This window comes from Sciurus carolinensis, chromosome 1, assembly GCF_902686445.1.
Source record: "Sciurus carolinensis chromosome 1, mSciCar1.2, whole genome shotgun sequence".
Lineage (NCBI taxonomy): Eukaryota > Metazoa > Chordata > Mammalia > Rodentia > Sciuridae > Sciurus > Sciurus carolinensis.
The window spans coordinates 179,707,408-179,733,487 of record NC_062213.1 but is presented as its reverse complement, the minus strand read 5'-3'; the positions used below and the strand labels follow the sequence as shown (position 1 = coordinate 179,733,487).

The 26,080-nt window shown below is 38.4% G+C and overlaps 1 protein-coding gene across 2 annotated transcripts in view; it reads right to left on the bottom strand.

The window, feature by feature from the left end:
- Trit1 (tRNA isopentenyltransferase 1) overlaps positions 1-26,080 on the bottom strand; it is a 46,153-nt gene that overhangs the window by 8,734 nt on the left and 11,339 nt on the right. For both annotated transcript variants that reach the window (XM_047564114.1, XM_047564107.1), the window contains exons 2-5: positions 10,484-10,624; positions 5,313-5,411; positions 4,464-4,609; positions 1,570-1,712 (exon numbers count right to left, since the gene is read on the bottom strand). In XM_047564114.1, coding sequence (XP_047420070.1) covers positions 1,570-1,712; positions 4,464-4,609; positions 5,313-5,411; positions 10,484-10,624 — 529 coding nt within the window. The remainder of the gene's footprint in view (positions 1-1,569; positions 1,713-4,463; positions 4,610-5,312; positions 5,412-10,483; positions 10,625-26,080) is intronic.

The following is a 26,080-nucleotide window of genomic DNA, read 5'->3' as shown; positions in this document are numbered from 1 at the left end:
AATAGGGAAGATAGTAGAATGAATCAGATATTACTATCCTGTGTGCATATATGATTACAAGACCAATGTAATTCTACATCATGTACAACCAGAAGAATAAGAAGCTATACTCCATAAATGTATAATGTGTCAAAATACAAAAATATATTCTTCTATGATGTATAACTAATTATAACAAATTGAAAAAATATTTTTTAAACAAAGACCCCCACCCAGATGACACCCTGGGTAAGAATGAGGAACTTTAATACAAAATCATCCTAGGTTTATCTTAAACTGAGCTAGAAAAAAGAAGCAAGGAGTGAGAGGTCATAATTATTCAGATATGGTGGCCAAAAACAGGTTTATTATGAATCAAATATTATTATTTTATGATGAATTATAGGCTTTTATTTTAAAAAGTCATTATTAAAAATTATATTTTTCTATAAACTCAAAACTGAGAATAATTTAGCAGCAAATTTTCACCATTTCAGTTATGTTCTTCTATATCTCTATCATTACTATTTCTTGGCCTGCAATAATAGTAACCTTTCTTCTTCCTAATAATAGTAACCTTTCATTTATTGAGCACCATGTGTGCCAAGGCATATTCTGAGCACTTTGCATTAAGTACTTTACTTATGTATTCACTTATTTTGCAGTGTTGGGGATCAAAGCCAGGACCTTGGGCATACCAGACAAGAACCCTACCACTGAGCCACACACACCCCCAATGCAACTTTGTGTGTATTAATTCATACAATCCTCAATAAATATCTCCATGTTATAAGAGAGTTGGGGCACAGAAAGGTAAACCAACTTGTCTTAAAAACTCACATAGTTAGATGATGGAGCAAGAATCTGAAATGAAATAGTGTGCCTCAGAACCTATGCTATTAATTACTACATAACACTACCTATCCACATAATAATATCTTCCCAGTCCTAGCCCATAGGATACCTTTACAATTAATCCCTGATTCCCCCTGGAAGAAGGCTCATCATCCCTCCTGTGGTTCCACAGTACTCTGAGTATAGCTCCTATTCATCTCTGAAACTCAAGTACTACACAGTGAGTACTCAGCACTTCACTGAATGCTTACTGAATGTTTGCTGGATGAGTAAGTTACTACAATCACAGGGCATTATTATACTTCAGCAATAAAACACCATCAGGCAAGCTAACTAATCACAATATCCATTTTCCAGGCCTACTACTTCTAGAATAATTAGTAATCCAGCCTCCAGCCAACCCTGAAGTCAGACCTCCTTCCAGAGGAAACCTTCCTTTTTTTCCTTCTCTTTCTTCTTTAGATCTTCCTGGTTGGCAGTTTCTTTCCCATTCCCCCCATCCCCTCCTTTCCCACCCCTGGCACCTTATCCTAGTACTGCCCTTCCTGCCTTTCTAGACAGACAACTAGGAGAATGGCACGTATCTAAGTCAATGAGTAATAATAGTGTAATAAACTTAATGGCTAACACTAGTTTAGTGCTTATTATGAGGCATTGATAGTTCCAAGCATTTTATATACAGTAACTTAGATTCTAAGTTCTACCTCAGATGGTCTCTAGGACAAAGGCTTTTACCTGTTTGGTCAGCATAAAGCCAAAGGATGCAAGGGTTAGGAAACTTCAGAGGGCCTCCAAGAGGACCACCACCTTCCTCTGCATGTTGACGATGAAGAAATTCACTATGAGAGATTCCTGTTTCTTCAAACACCTGCAAGCTCCTAAGTTGTTTCAAAGGAGATGAGGGAACCCATAAAAACCATTAGGAAATATTCACTCTCAAGTGAAACAAGGATAAAAGCTGTATATAGTAGAAAGTCTCACTTTCATTTTCACTGCATAAGTCCCCCAAAACAAGGTCCAGAGTTATTCTATTCCTATAGCTATGCAGAAAGATTTCTAAAGAAAATTCTAGGTAGAATGAGAAAAACTGCTATTCTTCTACAAATGCATTCTAAAATCAGTACAATAGGTTTCTTCCACATAAATAGAATGGGACTCACTTTCAAGTGAGCAGTAAAAGAGCTTGTTTGGGACAGTTTGTACAAGCTAACAAGTCTGGTCTCGCTGGAGTTCCTTTCCCACAGTATAAAAGTATGCTGTATATCCAGCTCATCAACTTTCTTTTTAAATATGCCTAAATTTAATGAGGAATGCTGCTGGCTAATCCAGTACTCTTTTAGTACAAAGATCACTGAAGAAAGAATCATCCACTTCTGTGCAGATCTATTATATTATGCAGCACAGGTAACTGAACTCCCAAATCTATACTCCACCACTCTGGGTGATTGCAGTTTATCAGCCTGAAAGTGATCCTTCCCTTCCTGACCCAATTCCACTTCCTGAAAACCCAAACACAAGAGTAGAAACCCCTTGTCTTTCAGTATTAATGGTCAAAGAGGATCTATAAGAGGAAAAAATGTAACAGGGCTGGGGAGTGGCTCAGTGATAGAGCCCTTGTCTGGCATGCACAAGGCCCTGAGTTCAATCCCAGCACACATAAAAAGGCAAATGTAAAGAATACCATACTTATCTAGACTTTAGACTACAAACTCAACCCTAAAGAAAAATAAAAAGGCCTTCAGACAGGTGTAATGGAGCATGCCTATAATCCCAGCTACTTAGGAGACTAAGGCAGGAGGATTGCAGATTGAAGTTGAGCCTGAGCAACTTAAACCATCTCAAAAAAATTTTTTTTACAGGGTTAAGGGTGTAGTTAGCCCAGTGGTAAAGTGCTTTTCTAGCATGTATGAGGCCCTGGGTTCAATTCTCATTACTACCAAAAAGTAAACAAACAAACAAAAAAATCTATCCTGCAATCCTCTCTAAAGGAGAGAGACTATCTGGGCACAGTGGCACATGCCTATAATTTCAGCAATCAGGAAGCTGAGGCAGGAGGATAGCAAGTCTGAGGCCAGCCTAAGCAACTTAGCAAAACCCTATTTCAAAATACAAAATTAAAAGGGCTTAGGGTGTAGCTCAATGGTTGAGTATCCCTGGGTTTAATCCCCAGTACCACAAAAAAGTAAAAAAAAAAAACAAAAAAAAAAAAAAACAAAGAAGAGATTCTAGGACTCTTCTTGGAAAATAGTAACCCCCCGTATGGCACAATTCTCACGTTCATTACTAGTTTAGAAGCAGCAAATACAGAGAGCTGATAAGAAAGAAAGAACTGAGTAGTCAAAGGGGAGAATAATAAAAATCAAACTTGTCATAAAAGAATAAAAAAATATAAAAATGAATGTTCATCTATGTGTTCTTGAGTTTTATAAAAACTGAAAGATTTCTATTAAAATGCTGAAAATACAAGTATAACTTGATTAATCTAGAACATGCATTCTTTATCAGGGTGATACTGCCTTCAAAGGGGTAAATAAAACTTACAATGTTTTGTGGCACTCCAAAGGACAACCCCACCTGAAAAGACCTTATTATTATTTCTGTGTGTGTGTGTGTGGTACTCACAATCGAACCCAGGAATACTCTTCCACCAATATCCCTAAATCTTTTTAAAGTTGCCTGGGGATTATAGGCATGCACCATCACACCCAGCTTCAAGATCTTATTCTTCTTCTTCTTTTTTTTTTTTTTTGCGGTGCTGAGGATTGAACCCAGGGCCTTGTGCTTGCAAAGCAAGCATTCCACCAACTGAGCTATATCCCCAGCCCCAAGATCTTATTCTTTAGTGTGAAGTTTCTTTCACCAGGAGGAGCGGGGGTTTACAATTAGGAAGAAAAGTTCTAGAAAGTTTTCTCAAAAGGATTAAGAAACACTGATATACAAAAATCATTTGAGTGGAATACTTTATAACCCCTATCAATACCAGAAGTTACTGTAATATTTAATATGAATAACCATCCATATAGTAAGTTCTTCACTAGATGTTTCACTTTGCCAGATGCGGTAATCACTGCCAACACTGCAGAAAAACAAAGCTAACAGATGAGGCTGCAATTCCAAAATAACCTTAGAAAACATGACCTTATGAGTTCATTCACCACCTCTCTTCCCTACAAAAGAAAGTCTCTGTGTACAAAGGTGAGTTGAGCTATGAGACAGTTTATAAAATCCACCTCCCACTGGGAAAGCTGCTAGGGCAGAATTCAGCATTGCACAACCAATTATGAAACCCAAATCACAATGTAAATGGACTGCCTGCCAGAAAAAATTTATATGAAAACTGTTATACAAGCAAAGATCAAATAGAAAATGAAGCAAGATTACATAGGCCCTAGGGGAAAATGATATTGTATTATGCATTTAAAATGTAACAACAAAGCAGGGTGCAACTATTTATTGAGGGAGTTGGGCTGAGGCAGGAACTCAGGGCCTCCTAAACTGCTGAGCTGGAACAACACATCAATCTCCCCTAACTGCTATTACCAAGCCTCTCTGTGACCCAGACAAACTGAACATCTCACTACCCTCCAACTCTAAAAGAATTCCAGGGCAGCAGGCCCAGTCTTTCTTACCTGGCCACTTTGCGCTTGTCATGTGGGTGTAACTTGGCAGCCATTTCTGGGTCTACCTGGCTTAGGCGTTTGTGGAGTACATAACCATCCTCTTTTTCAAGCTCCACTTTTCGGTCAACCACTTTCTCAGTGCCCATCTCTTGGGGCTATTAAATGAAAGTTTAGAGTAAATTTAATTCAACAGTTCAATAAACATTGAGAGACCATATGTGCCAGGCACTTTGCTCAGTGTTAGGAATACAGAATGGAGATGAATCAGATCTTAGCATATGGTGAGAGACAGATGATAAACCAAAAATTCCAATACACTGTGGTAAATGCTATGAGATCACAGCAAACAAAGAGGAAGGAGGGCTTACTATGTAGGTAAGTACTCATTTACCCTTGCTTCCTTGTCATAAGCACACAGGTACCAGGGCTACCACATCTATTTTAACATTTCCATGAATTTAGTCCAAACAGTGGGCTAGAAATGCCAGCACATTAGCATATGTAAAGTACTACCTGACACAGTAGCATCTCCACAAGAAAGGTCAGTGTTGGACATCTCTCTGACATAGATACTGTGCTGCCAGCCAGGAAATGCTGAATCAGACTAATGGACTGTTAACTTACATGGAAATGCTAATTAATGCACAGAAGAACATTTTTCCCACACATAGCTCCTGCCCTTAGGGCAGCCTTGAGAGCACACTTCACATATGAAGGTGGTATTTGCTTCAGAATATTAAGTAGGAAAATTACAGTTGCTGAGTACAAGAAACAGGCAAGAGTCAACTTTCTTCCCACTAAAACTAGCTTGCATGAAAGAGGACCTCATTTCTTCAGTTGTGCTATAAGTCAACATACCTTGGTATTAACAAGAACTTTCCAGAGCAGAGACTCAATGTAATAATTGGTTCCTCCCACGACAATAGGAATTTTGTCTCGAGCAAATATATCTTCAATGTGAACATTAAGAAAGACACCATGATATTTAAAATTAAGAAGAGAACCCTGCCAGGTGCAGCAGTGCACACCTGTAACTCTAGTTACTGGGGAGACTGAGGCAGAAGCATTGCAAGTTCAAGACCAGCCCTGGCACTTAGCAAGACTCTGTCTCAAAATGGAAAATAAAAAGGGTTGGGGATGTAGCTCAGTAGTAGAGTACACATGGGTTCAATCCCTGGTACTGTCAAAAAAAAAGAAAGAGAGAGAGAGAAAGAGAAAGAGAGAGAGAGAGAGAGAGAGAGAGAGAGAGAGAGGAGTCTGACTCACTTGGGAAAGGGAGTATTAGCAAGAGAGCATATTTATTTGCAGAGGTAGAAACCAAAATGAATTTATACCAACCTTGAACATTTCCTATAAATTCAGAATCATTTCCACTTAGCTCTGGAGGTTCTTAAATAAACCAGAGACAAATGCATGATGGCAATTCCTTCCAGTTCTATAACTTTCTAGTGGCAGTTGCTCAGGAAGCCACCAAGGTGATGTCCAGTGTGAGACTTTTCCCTTCTAAGAAAAAACAGAACCTGGTTTCTCCAAGCCATAGTTCTTGGCCTATTTTTACCATTATGTGGTAGCAATGAACATTTCAGCCACTTGAGACCTCACCAGATAAACTGAGAAGCACAAGTTCTGAAACAAACAGACATCAACCTCCAGGTTGGGCAAGTTCTCAACAATGAACTTCAGTTTTCCCATCTGTAAAATCCCCATGAGTTCTTATGAACATTTAGTATAACAATGTATATATAAATTCCCTACTATTCCTGAAAATAGTAAGCAGTCAATTTACATTAGTCACTATTGTTTTTAAAACTCTGCTACTTTGAATTCTTTTTTAAAACTTCTGTTGCACAGATAATTATCTGCTTTAACAGGGCTTTGCTTCTGAGAATAACTAATTTAATTAAAAGAAAGACTTTTAATATCCAGATAAGGAATCACATACACAATGCTTCCCTTTTCCAGCCAATCTGTGGGCATAGAAATAGATGATCCATTTTTACAGAAGCCCACTAACCCTTAATATGTTGAGGTAGGCAGGGCATAGTGGCACATGCCTAAAATCCCAGCAATTTGGGAGGATGAAGCAGGAGGACTGCAAGTTCAGTACCAGCCTCCACAACTTGGCAAGACCTTGTATCAAAATCAAAATAAAAAGGATTGGGGAATACCTCCATGGTTGAATGCCCCTGGATTCAATTTCTAGTTCAAGGCAAAGAGAGAGAAAGAGACAGAGGGTGTGGGGGGGTATTGGTGTAGGCTGGGATGGAGTGGAAAGAAAGATATTACCAATCAAGGATCACAAAGAAATAACACTGTCTTTTTTGTTTTATTTATTTTTTTGCAGTGCTGGAGATCAAGTCCAGGGCCTCACACCTGCTAGGCAAGCACTCTACCACCAAGTTATATCCCCAGCCCTATATTCTTCTAAAAAGAATAACAAATTCTCTATTCTCCCTTTAAGTATAGGGAACATATAATTACAGAGTAAAGCCAGGGGCAACAGCCCACACCTGTAATCCCAGCTATTCAGAAGGCTGAGGTGGGAGGATTGAAAGTCCTCAAAAAATAAAAAAGAGCTGGCAATGTATCTCAGTGGTAAAGCACCCCTGGGTTCAATCACTACTACTACTACTACTACTACTACTACTACTACTACTAATAATAATAATAATAACAAAAACAGCAGAGTAAAATAAAACTTCAATTATATATTATAATTAACAAAGGGAAAGGAAACAAGAAAAGAGAAGAGAGGGAAATTGATGTGATACCAGAAGGGGAGAGAGTAGAAGAGGAAAGGATATGCAATTTAAAGTATTAGATGGGAAAAGGGTTAACTTGTTCACCCAAGACATGAAACTATTATAATCTTTCTTAAAACTCTCCTCTCAGGGCCTCAGCAACTAGTACCTTCACCTGTCAAATTAAGAAGGCTGACAGAAGGTAGTGGTAGAGCACCTGCCTAGCATGCACAAGGCCCTGCTTGGATCCCCAGCATCACCCAAAAAGAAGACTGACTGGGTTGCAGGTCGGGGTAGCTTCCAACTCTTCAGGAGGCTGAGGCAAGAGGATCACTTGAGCACAAGAGTTGAGGCCAGTCTGGGCAACACAGTGAGATCCTATCACAAACAAAACCAAAAGGCTGTGACATTCTGAATCTAGGTTTTTACCAAAATTCACAAATCTAGCCTAAAAGTGATCTGATGAAGTCTTCCCCTGTTGGTTCTGTCCTTTAAAAATCTTAATTGGCTCTTTGTTTTGTATCAGTTCTTTCTGAAAAACCAAACTGCCTTATAGCAACAACTTACATTTGATATGTATTAATTTGTAACCAGCTTTCATATACATTATCTCATCTGATTCAATGGCCTTGTAAAGTAGATAGAGCAGGAATTATTATCTGCATTCTAATCTCTGACCATTTGATAGACAAAAAAATTCTCTCATTATTTGATTTCTATGCCCCTGGTTAACTGCAAGGGTAAACCTTTTTCATGTTTATCCCCATTTGTATTTCTTCCTTTGTGAATTATTGCTCATGCCCTTTAATATTTTTCATATTGATTCACAAGAGTTCTTCATATATTATGAATATTAGGGCTGAAAGTGTAAGTAAAACACTTGCCTAGGCATTTGTGAGGCCCTGGGTTTAATTCCCAGTGCATGCATATATATGACCTTATTTTCCCTTAGGTTTATAGTCTATTCTTTTTTTTCTATTTTGGTACCAGGGATTGAACCCAGGGGCACTTTACCACTGAGCCATATCACCAGCTCTTTTTATTTTGAGACAGGATCTTGCTAAGTTGCTTGGGACCTCACTAAACTTCTGAGGCTGGTTTTGAACTTGCAATCCTCCTTGCCTTACCCTCCCAAACTGCTGGGATCACAAGCACACGCCACCACATCCAGCTGTAGTATGTTCTTAAATTTTTTATAGTGGGCTATTTTCCTTCTTTTTGAATTATAAAATATTCCATACATACAAAAGAACATATGTAATGCATGTAAATTATGAAGCCTAATAATAAAACACTCACAAACCCAATGTAAAAAATGAAGTAGTCCTGATTCCTTTGAAGTTTCCTGTATATTCATTCCCCTCCCAACCTCTACTTTTCTCAAAGGGAATCACCATTTGGAATTGCTTTGGCTTTTTAGTTTGTTTTTCATCATCCCTCACTTTTCTTATATTAATTAGTACTGGTATGTATGTATCACTGATTTGTATGTATTGGTTAATTTGCTTATTTTGTAACCTTTAGGGTATCATGCAATGATATAAAGAGACATGTGCACTTCTGAAATTTCCACATTTATATTGTTTCCGAGATTTTTTCATATTGATTGACATATGCAGCTATAATTTATTAAATGTCACTGTTAAAAAGTACTTAGCTCATGTAAGTAAAGCAAATTTTATACATTCTTCTTTAAATGGAAATTTGGGTGTTTATGACTTTTCCTATTAAATGCAATACTATTCTAATAAAATTTACCAAATACCTCCTGATAAACTCGGCAGGAGTTTTTCTAGGGCATATACCTACATGTTCTGCTTGATATACATTCTCATTAATACAAAGGTTTAAATCACATATTCAAATCTAGTTATTTTCTTTTTTTCTTTTTAATATATCAACAAAGCCCTTCCCTACTCTGAAATCACATAACTACTCAAACCAATTGTACATACTCCCATTTGTTTCAGAGTTTCCTTATAAATATCTACATTTAGGCTGGGGATATAGCTCGTTTTGTAGAGTGCTTGCCTCGCCTACACAAAGCCCTGGTTTAATCCCCAGCACCACAAAAAAATAAAAATAAATATCTACATTTAACTTTAAAATTTATCTGGAATTTATTATTACATGTAAAGCATCACATATAATGAAGATCTTCCCTTGTTTGTTTTGTGATACTGGGGACTGAATTCATGGGTGCCCTAGCACTGAGCTATGTCCCCAGTCTTATTTATTTATCTGTTTATTCACGTATTTACGATTTTCTAGTACTGGGGATTGAACCCATGGCATCTTACAACTGAGCTACATCCCTAGTCCTTCCTTTTGAGATAAAGTCTAGCTAAATTGCCCATACTAGCCTTGAACTTGCAATGCTCCTGCCTTAGCCTCCAAAGTAGCTGGGATGATAGGTGTGTACCACCATGCCCAGCTACGACCTGACTTTATTTTTTTTCCAAAACAATTAACTTCCAGGAACAAGTACTAACTATCTCATCATTTCTCTATTCAAATAGATTCAAATGAATATAAGACAATACATTCATTTGAATATGCAAATAGGTTTTTTGTTCTGTGGCATAAAATTTATCTAGTATTATACAGATTCCATGCTATTATAATTGTTATGACTTTTTAATACAATATCTGGCAGTTCAAATGTTAAAAGCAGTCTCGATTTTAAAATATAGTCTTTTTTTTTTTTCAAAATTTTCTTAGTCATTTGGAACTATTTTTTCCAATCCTCCCCTACTCAATAATCCTTTGAAATTTTAACTGTCACCTCATTATACTTATAAATTAATTTTGTATCCCCACTTAAAGGAGATGGAAAAACTGAAGCTAACTGGAGTTAAGTTAACTTCACCCAATAAAATTCACACAGTCAAAAGAGGTAGTTTTAGGACTAGAATATACATTTTCTGATTGATAAATCAGTGTTCTTGTACTTAAAACAGTTTTTCTCAAATGTTAATGTATTAATTCTTTATTGAGAGTCATCTGGACCTCTTGTTATAATGTGGATTCTAATACAGTAAAGTCTAGAATAAAACCCAAGATTCAGCATTTCTAACCATTTCCAAGTGGTATGGTCTAAAAATGAGACTCTGAGTAGCAACAGCATTTTATCTTTCAATCCATACACATATGAAAGCAACACTAACTATTGGTAGTTACATCTTAGGTGCCCCTGCTTGGAAGAAACTGCCACTAAAACAAAAGCTCTTTCTTAGCTTAGGTTTCTTTGCACCCACAAGCCTAGTTGCTATCTTTCCTTAAGGATATCAGAGCAGTTGCTTTGTTCCTGAAGTCCACCACTGTGTAATTGGTCACAAGAGGATCCACAAAGCTGATCATGTGGTGCTGACAGATTCTCTGCTCTTGGGCAGAAACCTTGTTGGTGATGATGTCTAGCCCTTCATAGACCTAAGGGAAAGAAAATTAATGTGAGAAAGTCATCTGCCTTCATAAAATGCACAATTTGATAGGTAGAAATAGTGATCTATTCCTCCCTCCAGTCAAACAGTTGACTGACCCAAAGTACCAGGTCAACCCTGGATCTAAGAGCACAGTCAGACCACAAAGACTAAATCAAAGAAAAAAAAAAAAAAAACAGCATTGGCTTTCTTATCAAATAGTAGTCATTAGTTTAGACTTAAAGGTAAGAAGGGAATGTAAATTAGTGACCAAGTATGAAGTAATTCTGCAAGATTAAAAAGAGGTTCTCCTTGGGTATAAGAACTGAGATTTACTGAGTTGGGAAGCTGATAGGAACCCAAGAACGTGATATGAAATTGTAATGTGTCTACATAGGATTTAAGTATTTCATTTTAATTTCATAAGGTTAAAGGTAATTAAAATTTTCGACCATCAAAGAAAAAAAAAAAAAAAAAGATTCTCTAGCTGGGTGTGGTGACACATGCCTGTAAGCCAGCTGCTTGGGAGGTTGAGACAGAAGGATTGTGAGTTCAAAGCCTCAGCAACTTAGTAAGGCCCAAAGCAACTTAGCAAGACCTGGTCTCAAAATAAAATATAAAAGAACTGGTTCTTCCGATCTCAACCGCTCCGGGAACAGCGGCTTATGGTACAGACATGGTCAAGTCCAAGAACCACACCTTACACAGCCAATCCCAAAAATAGCACAGAAATAGCATCAAGAAACTCCAATCACAAAGACATGAATCTCTTAAGGGGGCAGACCTCAAGTTCCTGAGAAATATGCATTTTGCCAAGAAGAACAACAAGAAGGGCCTGAAAAAGACGCAGGCAAACAATGACAAAGTCATGAGTGCATGTGCTGAGGCTGTCAAGGCCCTGGTAAAGACTAAGGAGGTTAAGCCCAAGATGCTGAAGGGTGCCAGCCTCAAGCTTGATCGCCTTGCCTTGCTTGCCCATCCCAAGCACGGGAAGCGTGCTTGTGCCCACATGGCCAGCACAGGCTCTGCCGGCCAAAGGTCAAAGCCCAAGCCAAGACCCAGGGTGCAACTCCAGCTCCAGTATCAACACTGGCTCTGGCTCCGGCTACTGCTCCTGCCCGCAAGGGTGCCCAGGCCCCCAAGGGTGCCCAGGTCCCTGTGAAGACTCTGTAGTAAAAACCACTGTGAATATGAGGACAGAAGGACTGGTATGACCCCTGAGCCCCTGTCTATGGGGACTGGTGTCCTCCTGTGCTGTTTGTATAAATAAATCCTGAGGCAGGAAAAAAAAAAAAAAAAATAATAATAATAAAAGAACTGGGGATATGACTTAGTGTTTAAGCACCCCTGGGTTCAATCCCTGGTACAAAAAAAAAAAAAAAAAAAAAAAGAGGTTCTCTAGGCCTGAACTTTAAACATTTAAAAATGAGTGGGTTGCCAGGTGTGGTGGCTCATGCCTGTAATCCCACCAGCTCAGGAGGCTGAGGCAGGAGGACTGCCAAGTTCAAAGCCAGCCTCAGCAACTTAGAGATACCCTGAGCAATTCAGTGAGAACCTATCTCAAAATAAAACATGAAAAGGGTTAGGGATGTGGTTCAGGGGTTAAGTGCCCCTGAGGGGTTCAATCCTGGTATATGGTAGGGCGGGGGATCGAGCAGGTTGTCTTATTCTATTTACAACAAGTCTCCAGAAAGGTAACATTTTGCATTGTTCATAATTCTAATTTCAGAATGCTTATGTATTTCTTCGATTTAAATGGCTCTAAAAGGTTTTTGGAATTTGTATAAGATTGGTCCCCATTTTGTGGAGAAGTGGCCTATCTACAAAGATACATATAAAATATACATGTATACACTTTGAAGTCAGAACCCCTAATACTACTGCACTCTTGTGGAAACACTGTGATCTATCCAAATTACTGCTTCAGGGGGTCAGTGCATACAGTCTAAATACTCAAAGGCAATATCCTGTCTGTAAGCTCTTGATCTGCCAATTCAACTAAAAAGTTCAAATGTACTTTGTCTAAATGCAAGGTCTCTGATGGAGAACAGATCTGAAAATACTAGTTTGAAAATAGGAATGAATGCTTTGGGATTAAATGTTCTCTCTGTAATCACTGATTCTATGTGGAGCACTGAATGAACAAATAATAAGTTCCATAGAGCCCACAAAGATGTTAAAAGCATTTTTTATCTCACGTTTCCCTTTACTTAAATGGGTGTCAAATAAGTATAGTACAGTGTTATGGTTAGGAGAAAGAACCCTGGCGCCAGGCTGCCTCAGATCAATTCCGAGCTCTGCCGCTTACTAGTTATTTGTTCCTGGAGTACTCAGTTACTATCCTCTTTGCATCTCAATCCCTCATTAGTAAAACGGAGATAATAATATCTATCTCATAGGATTGTTGTGAAAATTAAATAAGTTAATGCATGTAAAATGCACTTAGTTTTTGCCTGGTACTATGGTAAGCACTATGAGAGGGTTATTATATTAACTAGCTACATTATTATCACTCACTCCATTACTACTATCACGATAATACCAGGAGAAAGGGAGATAATTTTAGTGTCATTATTTAACACTCTGAAGCCTCTGCACTCTTAGTTACTAAGGTTATTTAACTAGCAAGGATATAAGCTATCTTCAAATAAATAAAATTGTGAATTAGTAAAATGGCGCACAGAAAAACAAACAAACAAAAAGCAACCAGCCATAGGGGAAGTATTAGTTATTTTTTTTATCTCATTTAAACTATGCTTGCCAACAAAACTGCATTCTTACAGATGAATATTGATGGACTCTTAAATCATAGGATATTGTTTTCTGCCTACCTTGAACGAGAAAGATCTCCTTCTGTTACTATAAAGCATTATAGGGTGTATTATACACCAGTGTCTTTCACTGTGCAAATTAAGAAAACGAAAACAGGAAAAAAGTTAATAACTGTGTTCTCCCTCTCTCTGTTCTCCCACAGTCCTTGGCTCTGCTGTAGCTCAGACTTCCACATGATCCAATGTTAAAGAGCTTACACAGCAACAACTCCGATTTTGCCAATAGAGGATTTCTAAATGCTGGTAAGAATGTTACAGTTGAAAGGATTCTCATTTTCACACTGAGATTAATGTTAAGGAAAGGCACAGTTACAAATGTTCAATTACCCAACTCTCCAAAATGGTAAACTAACTATAAAAATCTCTGTAGCACATTCTATCAGAGACCCAAAAGAATGAAATAAACTGTCATCCTGCGATTTGCCTTTAGGTATATCTTCTAAAGGTTCTTAAAATGATGAGTTTAGCCAGGCACAGCAGAGCATGCCTGTAATCCCAGTGATTTGAGAGGCTGAAGCAGGAGGATTGCAAGTTCAAAGCCAGCCTCAGCAACTTAGTGAAGCCCTAAGTAACTTAGGGAAACCCTGTCTCAAAATAAAATATAAAACCAGCTAAGGATGTGGCTCAGTGGTAAGCACCTCTGGGTTTAATCCCCAGTACCCACCCCTCCCCAAAAAAAGTCTTATTAGATATGCTTCACACTCATCACAATGGCTATCAGATAAACAAACAGGGTTGGAAGTGTAGCTCAGTGGTAGAGTGCTTGTCTAACATGAGCAAAGCTTGGTTTAATCTCCAGCACCACAAGACATAAAAAGTGGGTGGGGAGGAAAAAAACAAATAACAAATATTGACAAGAATGCAGAGAAATCAGAATCCTTGGTAATTTAAAATGGTGTAGCTCTCAGAATAGGGTGGAGGCCTCCTGAGCTTCTAGGCTCTGGGCTAGCTCCCTATGGGCAGATTCCAATGTTGGCTGGCTCAGCAGGTTGTAGTCGACGTCAATGACCAGATGGTATCTAGGCTGATCCTGCTGATCCTTCTGCTGTAGCTGCTGGCTGGAAATAAAGCCACCTCAAATCCAAACACCACTAGCCACAACTCTGGGGATCCAGAAAGCATGTAAGAAGAAAGGAAAAAAGTATTTTGGAGGGAGATATCCATTCAACACATCATGAAGTCCCCTACCTGGCCAACAACCAATTTGACAAACAACTCAATGACCTAAATAACAGCTAGTACCATTGACGAATCCACCACTTAGTCTTTCACTCAACCAACACACTCAACCAACTACTTGGCTCCCACGGTTTCTATCCAACCCACTATAGGGCCTGCTGCCCCAGGCCCAGAACACTGTTCTGATTTGGATAGTCATTAAGCAGAATGCATATTGAGGGGAGCATTGATAGATTTCTCCCTTAAGCTCTACTATGCCTTCTCAGAGATGATAAAGGCTGAGACCAACACAGCCTTTTTTCCATTCAACATGATAAGTCTCCTTACCCAGGTGCTCCCTGGGGCTGGGGACAGCATCAAGAGAAGCCTGGAGAGCATCCTCTCCTACTCCAAGGATGTTGCCTGTGTCCAACAGGCCCTGAAGGCCTTCATGTCCAAAGGCATCACCTCAGTCTCTCCACTCTTCTATAGCCCAGACCAGGCCATAAAAGATACTTCTGTGAACACCTCTCAGGGCCTGTATGGCAGCAGATGGAGACTGATTCCTCAACAAGGAAAGCGATGCCAACTTGGAGCTGTCCACACCTGGGTGGTTGAAAACACCAACCACAAGATCAGTTAGCTGCTAGGCAGCCTGCCTGCAGACACCAGCCTTGTCCTCAATGCTGCCTACCTGAGTGCTAAGTAGAAGGGGGGAAAAAAAAAAAGATAAAAAAATAGGAGTCCTTTCACTTCAAAACCTGTAATAAAAGTGCCCAGAAAGAGTAGCAAGAAGTATCCTGTAGTCCATTTCACTGACCTGATACCAAAGGCCAGATGGATTAGAAGCAGTTCTCCCACAACCTGAGTTTTGTGAACCTGGTGCCCCAGAAGCTGAAAGTTATGTAAGTTCCTCTCACTTTCCTTAAGGCCTTCATAAAAGTAAACAGCAGCCAGAACATACTGTCAATCATGGAGAAAACTATAATTCTTTGACTTTACTTATGATCTTTCCCTGTCCAGGCTGACAGAAGGCTGAGATCTTCAGGTGTCAACAACGCAACACCAGACCATGCTGGAGCTGATGGAGACAGGTATATAGACACAGCTATGTCCTCTGCCATCTGTGATCCACAACTGGCTGGTCTTTGAGGTCCGCAGTCCTTCCTCTTCCCGTTCTGGGAATCAGCAACATAAGCTCCCTGTAGTCAGGGAGCAGGTGTATGACCCCAGGGACTAAGACCTGCAGGCACCTAGGTTAAGGGAAGTCCTACCACCTAACCCTTAGCTCTCCCAGTTACAGCTCTGCTGCCTTCTTCCTGGACTTGCCCCTCAGGGATCCTCTCCTCCACCTAAAGGCTCCCTCAGGGTCTGGAAAAGGGACCTACATCCATCAGCCCATCCCCTGGCTCTGCCATGCTCTCCAAACCACTTTATTTTTTTTTTTTTTCTCAACTTTTTCTAGTTCAAATTCACCAGGCTACAATAAAACCTAGCAGAGCAGGGTGTGGTGGCACACACCTATAATCCCAGAGACTCAGGACGCTAAGACCAGAGAATTGCAAATTGGAGGCCAGCCTCAGCAACTTAGCAAGGTCCTCGGCAACTTAATGAGACCCTGTCTAAAATAAAAACTAATAAATAAAAAGGGCCGGGAATGTAGCTCAGTAGTTAAGTACCCCTGGGTTCTATCCCTGGTACCAAAACAAAAGACCATAAAAAATAAAATAGTACAGTCACTATGAAAAATAATATGGCAGTTCCTCAAAATACAAAAAGTAAAATTACCATATGACACAGCATATAGTAATTCTTCTGGTATAAGTTCAAAAGAACTGAAAACAGAATGTTGAACAAATATTAATACATCTTCCTATCCCCATACCCTGTATGGGGATTGAACTCAGGATTTTTAGCATGCTAAGGAAGCACTCTACCACAGAGCTACATCCCCTAGCCCACACATACATTTTTATAACAGCATTATTCACAACAGTCAAAAGGTAGAAGTAACCCAAACATCCATCAACAGATAAATGGATAATAAAGTGTGGTATACATCCATATACTGGAATATTATTCAGCCTTAAAAAGGACAGAAAATTATGATGCATGCTACAACACAACTGAACTTCAAAGTCATTATTACTAAGTGAAATAAACCAGTAACAAAAAGACACAATTATATGAGGTACCAAAAATATGGTTCCACTTATATGAGGTACATATAATGGTAAAATTCATTGAGACAAAGTCGGGTGATGGTTAGCAGGGTCTAGAGAAAAGGGAAAATGGAGATTATTATTTAATAGGGTTTAATAGGTACAGAGTTTCAGTTTGGGAAAATGAAAAAATATTGGAAATGGAAGGTAGTAGTGGTCATACATAAATGTGAATGTACCTGATGGTTAAAGTGATAAATTTTAGTTTATGTATACATTTTTACCTTTGTGTGTGTGTGTGTGTGTGTGTATTGGGAATTGAACCCTGGGCCTCACACATGCTAAGCACACACTCTACCACCAAGCTATAATCTACCTCCATCCCTATGTATAGTTAATCACAATAAAAGAGCTAGATGATAGCTTTTAGGCACAAGGCAAAACCTGTGCATATTAGTTATGAAATAAAATTTTTGAAATTATTAGAGCTAGTAATGTTTATTTCTTAAAGTGAGTGTGCTTACACAGGTATTTTCACCTTTTGATAATTTATTGAGCTATAGTTATAAATTACGCATTTTAATAGGTATTAATGCAAATCATACTGCAGAGTTAAACAAAGCAAAAATACAGCAACATTATATACATTTGCATGGAAGATAAATATCTAAACAAAGCTAGAAACCAATTAGTTTTGTAAATGTCACATTTGGCCCAGGTTTAGGTAATACTAATAGTGTAAATATCACACTCATGCTTGGAATTTTATTACCTGCCTAGAATACTATTCTACCCAGTCAGCCTAGTTTGTAGCTGAATGCCTCACATGTCCCCTATTATACAACTTCAATTATAATTTCAGTGTTCTGCCTATAAAATGATCAGCCTGGGCGCTGGGAAAAGCTAAAAGGATCTGTGTTATTTTTCAAAGGTATGCCACTATTCTATATCCCCCTCTCCCAGAGGACACCTATGATTTGTGTTCACAGAAATGACTGTGAATAAACTGGGTGTGGTCCCAGTGACTCAGGAGGCTGAGACAGGAGGATCACAAGTTCAAAGTCTGTCTTAGCAATTGAGCAAGGCCCTAAGCAATGTAGTGAGACACTGTCTCAAAAATAAAAAATTAAAAGGGACAGGGCTTTGGTTCAGTTGATAAACGCCCCTGGGTTCAATTCCTGGTACCAGTAAATAAATAAATAAAAGAAATGACAATGAATAAATGCTTTGCTCTGCACAATTATATTTTGACTATATTAAAGGACCTGGTTTCTTTGTGAAGCCTGATCACTGAAATATTCTGAAAATTTAGTGGTTTAACTCACCTAGTCCCACTATCTAACAGAATTGACGTATCTCAGCAAACATTTACTGAGTCCATAATGTGCGAGGTACTCTGTAAGATGTAAGGCATGCAAAGAAGATTAAGAAAGAGCTCTTGTCTTTAAGGAGTCTAAGCTGGCAAGAGACACAAATAAGCGAAATAAATGAAGGTGATATAAAAGTTTATAAGAGAGATATTAAAGTTTGTGCAGTCTACTCTAAATATCATAACCATTAAACATTTAATGTTCTAGGCACTGAACTGAGTACTAAAGGGTTTATTTCAAGACTAAAAAAATTATGGGAAAAGCCCACAAGGCTGAAATAATGTTAACTCTTCAAATAACAGAGCTCAAGTACCCAGAGGAGCTAATGAAGGTGAGAGAAACCTCTCACCAGGAAAACCAGGAGAATTTAGGAGTGGTGGTTCTCAACTGGAAGTGATTCTGTCTACCAATGTGCATTTGGTAATATATGGAAACATTTTTGGCTTGGGTCCCACAATTGTGGGAGTGGGCATACTACCCAGCATCTAGTAGGTAGAGGCCAAGGATGCTGCTAAGCATCCTACAATGTAACAACCCCCACCTCTTCAACAATTATCTGACCCCAAAATGTCAATAGCCCTGAACTGAGAAGTCCTATCTAATGAAATTTCACTTTTGGAGAGATTTCCCCAAAATGTTAGGTGTACAGCCACAAAGATGTCACCTATTTAAGGTTCCAACCCTTCAGGGCTGCCATGCTGTAACCTAATGAGTATAGTAATCAACAGTGTTTTGGGCTCAGGGCAGAACCTAGAGCTCCAAGCACCAGCTGTGATGCCTCAACAGCACCTGTTCACAAGCAAAAAGAAAGGCTGCCGCCTAATTTGGTTCCTTTACTCCAAGTCATCTTCCCCTTTTTGACTTCATTTCCTTCCCATTCCAAATTAGATCCTAAAGTCCTTCAATCACTTTCTTGCCTCTATGGGTTACACCCCTTGAAAACCACATCCTTGGATTTATGGATCAATATAATCATTCAACTTCTCTGCTTACTGTACCCTATCTTTCCATGGATATCTTACTCAATGAAATCAGTAATGAACCCTGACCACCAAATTTAACATTTGTCTACCAAGTTTTCAAAACAAGTAATAGAAAAAGAAGTAATAACCTAATAACTTTGAGCTCTCTTGCCTTCATAAATCACTGTCCTGGGGCTTCAATAGCACCATTGTCTTAAGGATTTCTTATTTCACTAGACCTCCCTTGGTCTCTTTTACTGAGGCCAATCACTAATCTATTAGTAATGTCTGTCATAGGAACAATATTGAGAAATGGCAGTCTTTATGACATCCACCTACATCTAAGTTGACACTTATGGTTTCTACAACCATTTTTGTGCTGATAACTGCTGAAATCCACGTCCACAATCTAGTTATCTTTTGTGATGCCAGACCTGTATGTTCAACTGGACATTGCCATCATCAGTGAAAGGTGTATAGTATGATCTCTGGAGCTGGATTGCCAAGATTTAGGTCCTAGCTCCACCATTTAATAGCTATGTAACATTTGGAAGTTACTTCTCTGTGTAATAGTCAAGCTCACTCTCAGTCTTACAGGTTTAGCAGACATACCACCAAGTTAGAAGTTTAAAAGAGCAGTCTTCAAGGCTATAAAACTGAGATAACATACCAGAAAGTGGAAGGTTGAGAAGTTAGCTCAGTCTTCTGAGATCATGTAATCAGTAGAAAAACCAATGACAAGATCCCTCATTTACACAGTGAGATAATCTTAACTCTAACCTCAAAGTGTTACTGTGATGATTAAATGATTAATATATGCAAAGCATATGGAATACGGCCTTCCCCTAGAAGCAGCCAATGTTAGCTAGCTAACATTATCATCTTCACCACCACGTCATCATCATCATCACCTCAAACAGATACCTGAAACCTAAAGTTTTCAAAACTGAATTTATTGTCTTCTCATCCATACTTAGGTAAACCACCTAGATAACCAAAAATTTTGAAGTACTCTTAGTATCTCAGACTTTTTCTTCCCATATTTTCCTTTGTTGCAACCTGTGTCCATACTAGTTCCTAATACCATACATTATCTCAAAGTCAACCACCATCTCATTTCCCACTGTCATTACATCAACTGGAATCTTCACAATTTCTCAAATAGATTATTCTACTAGCTTCCTCACTGATCTTCCTACTTTTAGGGTATAACCTCTTCAACTTATGTCCACACTGCATCATTCTAAAATGAAAATCAGATCCCATCCAGCCCTAAACTCATTAGCATCACTTCTATAATTATGAAAGCTGTCTCTAAGATCTCTCCCCATCGTCTCCATATCTATGCTATCCTCTGTTCCTACAGCAGCCTGCAGTTTCCTGTATCATGGAACTTTCTGTATACAACTTCACAATAGTTCTATCTTCCCCACTAGACTACAAATTCTAAGGGAAGAAATTATACACGTACCTCTAATCCCAGCATCTAGAACATCTAAGAAAAAATACTCAATGACTACTACATGTATGAAGCATAGACTGCTAGACTCTATCCTCATTGAAACTCAGATACATTAGGAAACCTACCCAAAGTCACACACGTAGTTAGTGGTAAGCTGTGAATACATGTCTTCTGATCTCACAGTGTTCTTTTCCCACCCTGTTGCTAGTTCCTGTTCCATACAAATCAGCTTTATGACTTTGGGAAATCACTCTCTCTTCTGGAACCTCCAGTTTTTCATATCCAACATTACTTCTAGTTCTAATAGTCTAAGTTTCAGGGGAAAAAAATGTTTGGGCATAGGTGGGTGAAAGGGAAAAAAATTCCTCTAAAGAAATTTAATCAAACTCAATTAAAAAGAGAAGCTGAAGAGTAGGGAAAAAGTTGATCTCTTAGCTAACTTTGCTTTCTTAAAAGGAAAACTTTTTTTGTTTTAACTTACAACTTTATTTGGTTAGAAAGAATGAATCAGCTGCAGGAAACATCATGGCAATTATACCTTTTAGTTTTGCTCAGCAAAAATTCTACTGTAAACATGTTGAATAAACTGGATAGAGTAAGAGGCTCAGAAAGCAGGAGGATCTCTACCTGACCTGTTCAGTCGGTGTGATGTTCAATCCATGTGGTGAGAGGAATGGTTTGGAATTCATAGTGTAGATCATGGTTTTTTATAGCTGTGTCTTTAAGAGAAAAGGGGCCAGAATCATATAAGGGCATACTTTTCAAACTGAGAAGTGCATAATATATGTGATGCACTCTTCCAGACCACTTTACAAAGTGGGAAAAACTTTTTTTGAATCAATTTTACATCAAAATATATATAAACAGATTAAGGCAGAGAATACAACATTGGCACATACTTTTAAGATAAAACATGAGAAACTGCAATGCCAAGCCTCTGCAGTGGCTGCTTAGAAATCTGCATGCAAACACTGGAGAAGTACAGCTTTAAGGAAATTCAGAGGTCACCCATCCAGTTCAGTCACTTGCTGCTCTACACTTCAGAAGGTTGTGGTTCAGAGAGTGCCCTGGCCATATATAACTGGCTGGTAGTAAAGAACACACTCAATCCTGGATATTCTGCCTATACCCCAAATTGTTTCTGCCTCTTTCCAGAAGAATTTTTACTCATCTTTGACCAAGGTCTGTTTCTTTGCTTAAAGTAATGAATTCATACTAAAGTGAAACAAAATTTCAGAAACCAAAGAGGACAGGCTGAACCCTTTCCAGGTTCTCAAGAGCAAGCTTGAGAGAAGGTGAAAAACATACACACAGACAATGCCATGTGACTATGATACAGATACAGAAAGGAAGGGCTCAGTTTGAGAAAATAAACTTCATAATAAAGTTATCATTCTGTGGCCATCTTTAGGGCCTTAAGATGGGCCCATTTCTGGAAGTTTCAGTGATACGTTACCTTAAGATACCTATGATAAAATATGATATCTGAGGTCTTCATCATTTGCAAGTGTATATCTAAGCTGGGGAAATGCAGTATATAGCATAAAGTTGCCAGACTATCTGGGTTCAAATTTTGGCTTTACTACCCAGCTGTAGCCTTCATTTGGTAGGTTAAATATCTCATTTTTCTTTGCCTCAAGTTTCCTTATCTGTAAAATGGGGATAATAAGACCATCTACACTCCTTATCAATTATTACAAGGATCAGAGTTAATACATGTAAAATGTTTAGAACAGTGCCAAGCGGATGATAAGCATTACATAAATTACTTAATCTTTGGCTCCTGGAGGTGACAGCCTTGGCTAGGTAGGGTTTGAAGAAAAGAACCATGAAATACTAAACTGGACCTGGTGGCAGTTACTTGGGAGACTATACCAGGAGGATTGCAAATTCAAAACCAGTCTGTACAACTTAGTGAGACCCTGTCTCAAAATTTAAAAAAAAGAACTGGGGATGTAGCTCCAGTGGTAGGGTGCCCCTGGCTTCAATCACTAGTACTGCAAAAAACAAAACAAAACAAAACAAACAAACGAACAAAAAAACACCATAGCTGAAAGGGGCTTTAGACTGTGGGACAAATACTATCCACAGTCCCTGATTTTATCCAATGAGTTTCCTCATCCTAACAAATCCAAAGAGGAAACTAAGCAAGTCCCCAAGAAAGTCAATGATTTGTTCAAGTTTATATACATATATAACCAGAGAGGTTACATATATATATAAATGTGTGTATGTATATATATATGTGTGTGTATATATGTGTATATGTGTATACAGTAGCAAAGTTGAGACTAAAATCCTGTTATTCCAGTAAATAAAAATGTCTACCAGGCTGAATGAAGACCTTAAAGACAGAATGAATTTGGAGAGAATACTTACACCTGAAGATTGACATAATGCTTATCAATAGATATTTAATGACTGCTATAAGTGTATGTATCAGTGTTTTTAACACTCTCTGGGTAATTCTAATGGGTAGCAAGGGTTCAGAACCACTGTTAGAAATACTGTGCTAGGCAATGAGATGTAATTAAGAACACGGGTGGGGAGAATGTGCGAGTGAGCACATGAAAGACAAGGAAACTGACTAGGTAGCTAACCAGAGGAATCCAGACCTAAGCCTGGACAATTCAGGACCTCAAACTTATCTCCAATTACCTACAAGTATGTGTAGGGCACTCTAAGACAAGAGCAACAGACACATAAGGCAAGGAAGACCTCAATATATGTTCACTGACACTAAAGAATCCATGACTTCTTTATTCAATCTGTAAATTCCAATAGCTCAAAGGATTATAGACTTCAGACATGAATTTTTTATAAAAGAATGTTAAACTGGGCACTGTGGCACACACCTGTAATCCCAGCTGCTCCAGAGGGTGAGGAAGGAGGATAACAAGTTTGAGACTAGCCTGAGCAATTTAGTGAAACTCTCAAAATAAAAAAACTGGGAATACAGCTCAATGGTAGAGTGCCCTGAATTCAATCCCCAGTACCACAAAAATCAATCAACCAATATTAAAACTAAAAAAGCATGCAATAATGTATAAATTTAAGGGCTGGGGTTGTAGCTCAGTGGTAGAGCACTTGCCTAGCATGTGTGAAGCACTGGGTTCGAGTCTCAGCACCACATAAAAATAAATAAAATAAAGGTCCATCAACAACTAAAAAATATTAAAAAAAAAAAAAGAACACATAAATTTAAGGCACAGTGGCACACACCTGTAAACCTCAACAGCTTGAAAGGTTGAAATAGGATCACAAGTTCAAAGCCAACCTCAGTAACTTAGCAAGGCACTTAGCAACTACTGAGACCCTGTCTCAAAATAAAAATTTAAAAAGGGCCAGATGCAGTGGCACACACCTGTAATCCTAGCAGCTCAGGAGGCTGAGGCAGGAGGATCAAGAGTTCAAGGCCAGCCTCAGCAACTTAGTGAGGCCCCAAGCAACTCAGTGAGACCCTGTCTCTAAATAAAATAAAATAAAATTTTTAAAAAAGGGCTGGGGATGTGGCCCAGTGGCTAAGCACCTCTGGGTTCAATTTCCAGGGAACCAAAAAAAAATTTTTTAAAGGGATGAGGATGTGACTCAGCAGCAAAACTTCCCAGGGTTCAGTTCCCAGCACAGAAAAAGAGAGAGAGAGAGAGAGAGAGAGAGAGAGAGAGAGAGAGAGAGAGAGAGAGAGAAAGAAAGAAAGAAATAAATCTACTTGTTTACCAGATTGACAAGAATGAAAAAGATGGGTAACATTACAAAATTATAAGAGTGAGGGGAAATACTGGCAGGAACAAACTTTCTTAAAAGTAGTATGTTAATATGTATCAAAATGTAAAGACAAACCACCCAATTTAAAAACAGAACAAAGGACTTGAATAGGTATTTTTCCAAAGAAGATAAAAATGGCCAACAAACACACCATCATTAATCATCATGGAAATAAAAATCAACCATAATTAGATGCCACCTTCATACCCACTAGGGTGTCTATAATTTTTTTTTAAAGTGTTGGAGAAGATGTGGAGATACTGTACCCTAATATACTGCTGGCAGAAATGTAAAATGGGGTAGCCACTGTGGAAAACAGCAGTTCCTCAAAGTTGAACACAGAATTATGTGATCCAGCAATTCCTCTCCTAGGTAGATAGCCAAAGTAATTAAAGGAAAAAAAAAAAAAAAAAAAAAAAAAAAAAAAACTGAAAATAAGTAATCAAACAAATTCAGACATACATATGCTCATAGCAGCCCTTTTTTGCTTGTTTTGTGGTGCTGGGAATTGAAACCAGGGCCTTGCATATGCTAGGCAAGTACTCTTCAACTGAGCTACATTCCAAACCAGCAGCACATTTACAACAACTGAAAAGTGCCAACGTCCATCAAGACAGGGACAAATTGTGTTCTACACATATTCAACCATAAAAGGAATAAAGTATTGATTACATGCTACAATTAATGTAAGTGAAAGAAGTCAGATACAAAAGATTATATATTGTATGATCCCACTAATATGTAATGCCCAGATTAAATAATATATAGAGAAAAAAAGCAGACTGGTAGTTGCTGGGAACTGAGGGAAAGCAGAAATGGAAATAACTGCTTAATGGGTATGGGATTTTCTTTTCAAGATGAGGAAAATGCCTTGCAATCAGATAGAAGTATTGGCTGTATAATGCTGTGATTATGCCACTGAATTGTTCATATTAAAAGGATTAATGTTACATGGAATTTAACCTCAATAAGCAAAATAATATAAAATAAATACATCCTCTGGGGCTGGGATATAGCTCAGTGATAGGGAGCTTGCCTGGCATGCATAAAACCCTGGGTTCAATTCCCAGCATTTACCAAACACACACACACACACACACACACACACACACACACACACACACTAAAACTGTGTAGAACTGGTTGTGGTGGTGCTCATCTGCCATCTCAGTTACTTGGAAGATGAGGCAGGAGGACCACAAATTTGAGGCCAATTTAGACAGCTTAGTGAGACCCTGATTCAAAACAGAATTTAAAAAGGACTAGGAGTATAGAGCTCCATGGTATAGCACCACTGGGTTCAAACCCCAGGGTTGAAGGAAAAAAAACTTACACAACAAAGACTGCACTTTCCTTGTATACAAATATCAAAATAATAGGAATGTCTGGAAAACTGAAGATAGACTACAAACTGCAACAAATGAATCTAACTGTATTAAAAATGTCAGACATAACTTCACTGATGGGGGTGAGGGGGAAAAAAAGGAGCTGACCTAAGTAACTTTGTAAAACAATGTTATTTCTAGATACTATAAGGCTAAAAACAAAATCGGTACACACTGTACTCTAGTTGGTGAATGTTTCTCACAGAAGTAACCATTGAAACTACTTTTCAGGTTACATAAATAAGTAAATATATAAAACAAAAGCCAGATTTCCTACTCTCAAAGAAAGAAGGCACAAATAAGCAAAGAGAGAAACCTAGAATTAACCCTGTTGTTCTGGATTAGTGTGAGAGATAATGATACAAATTAAT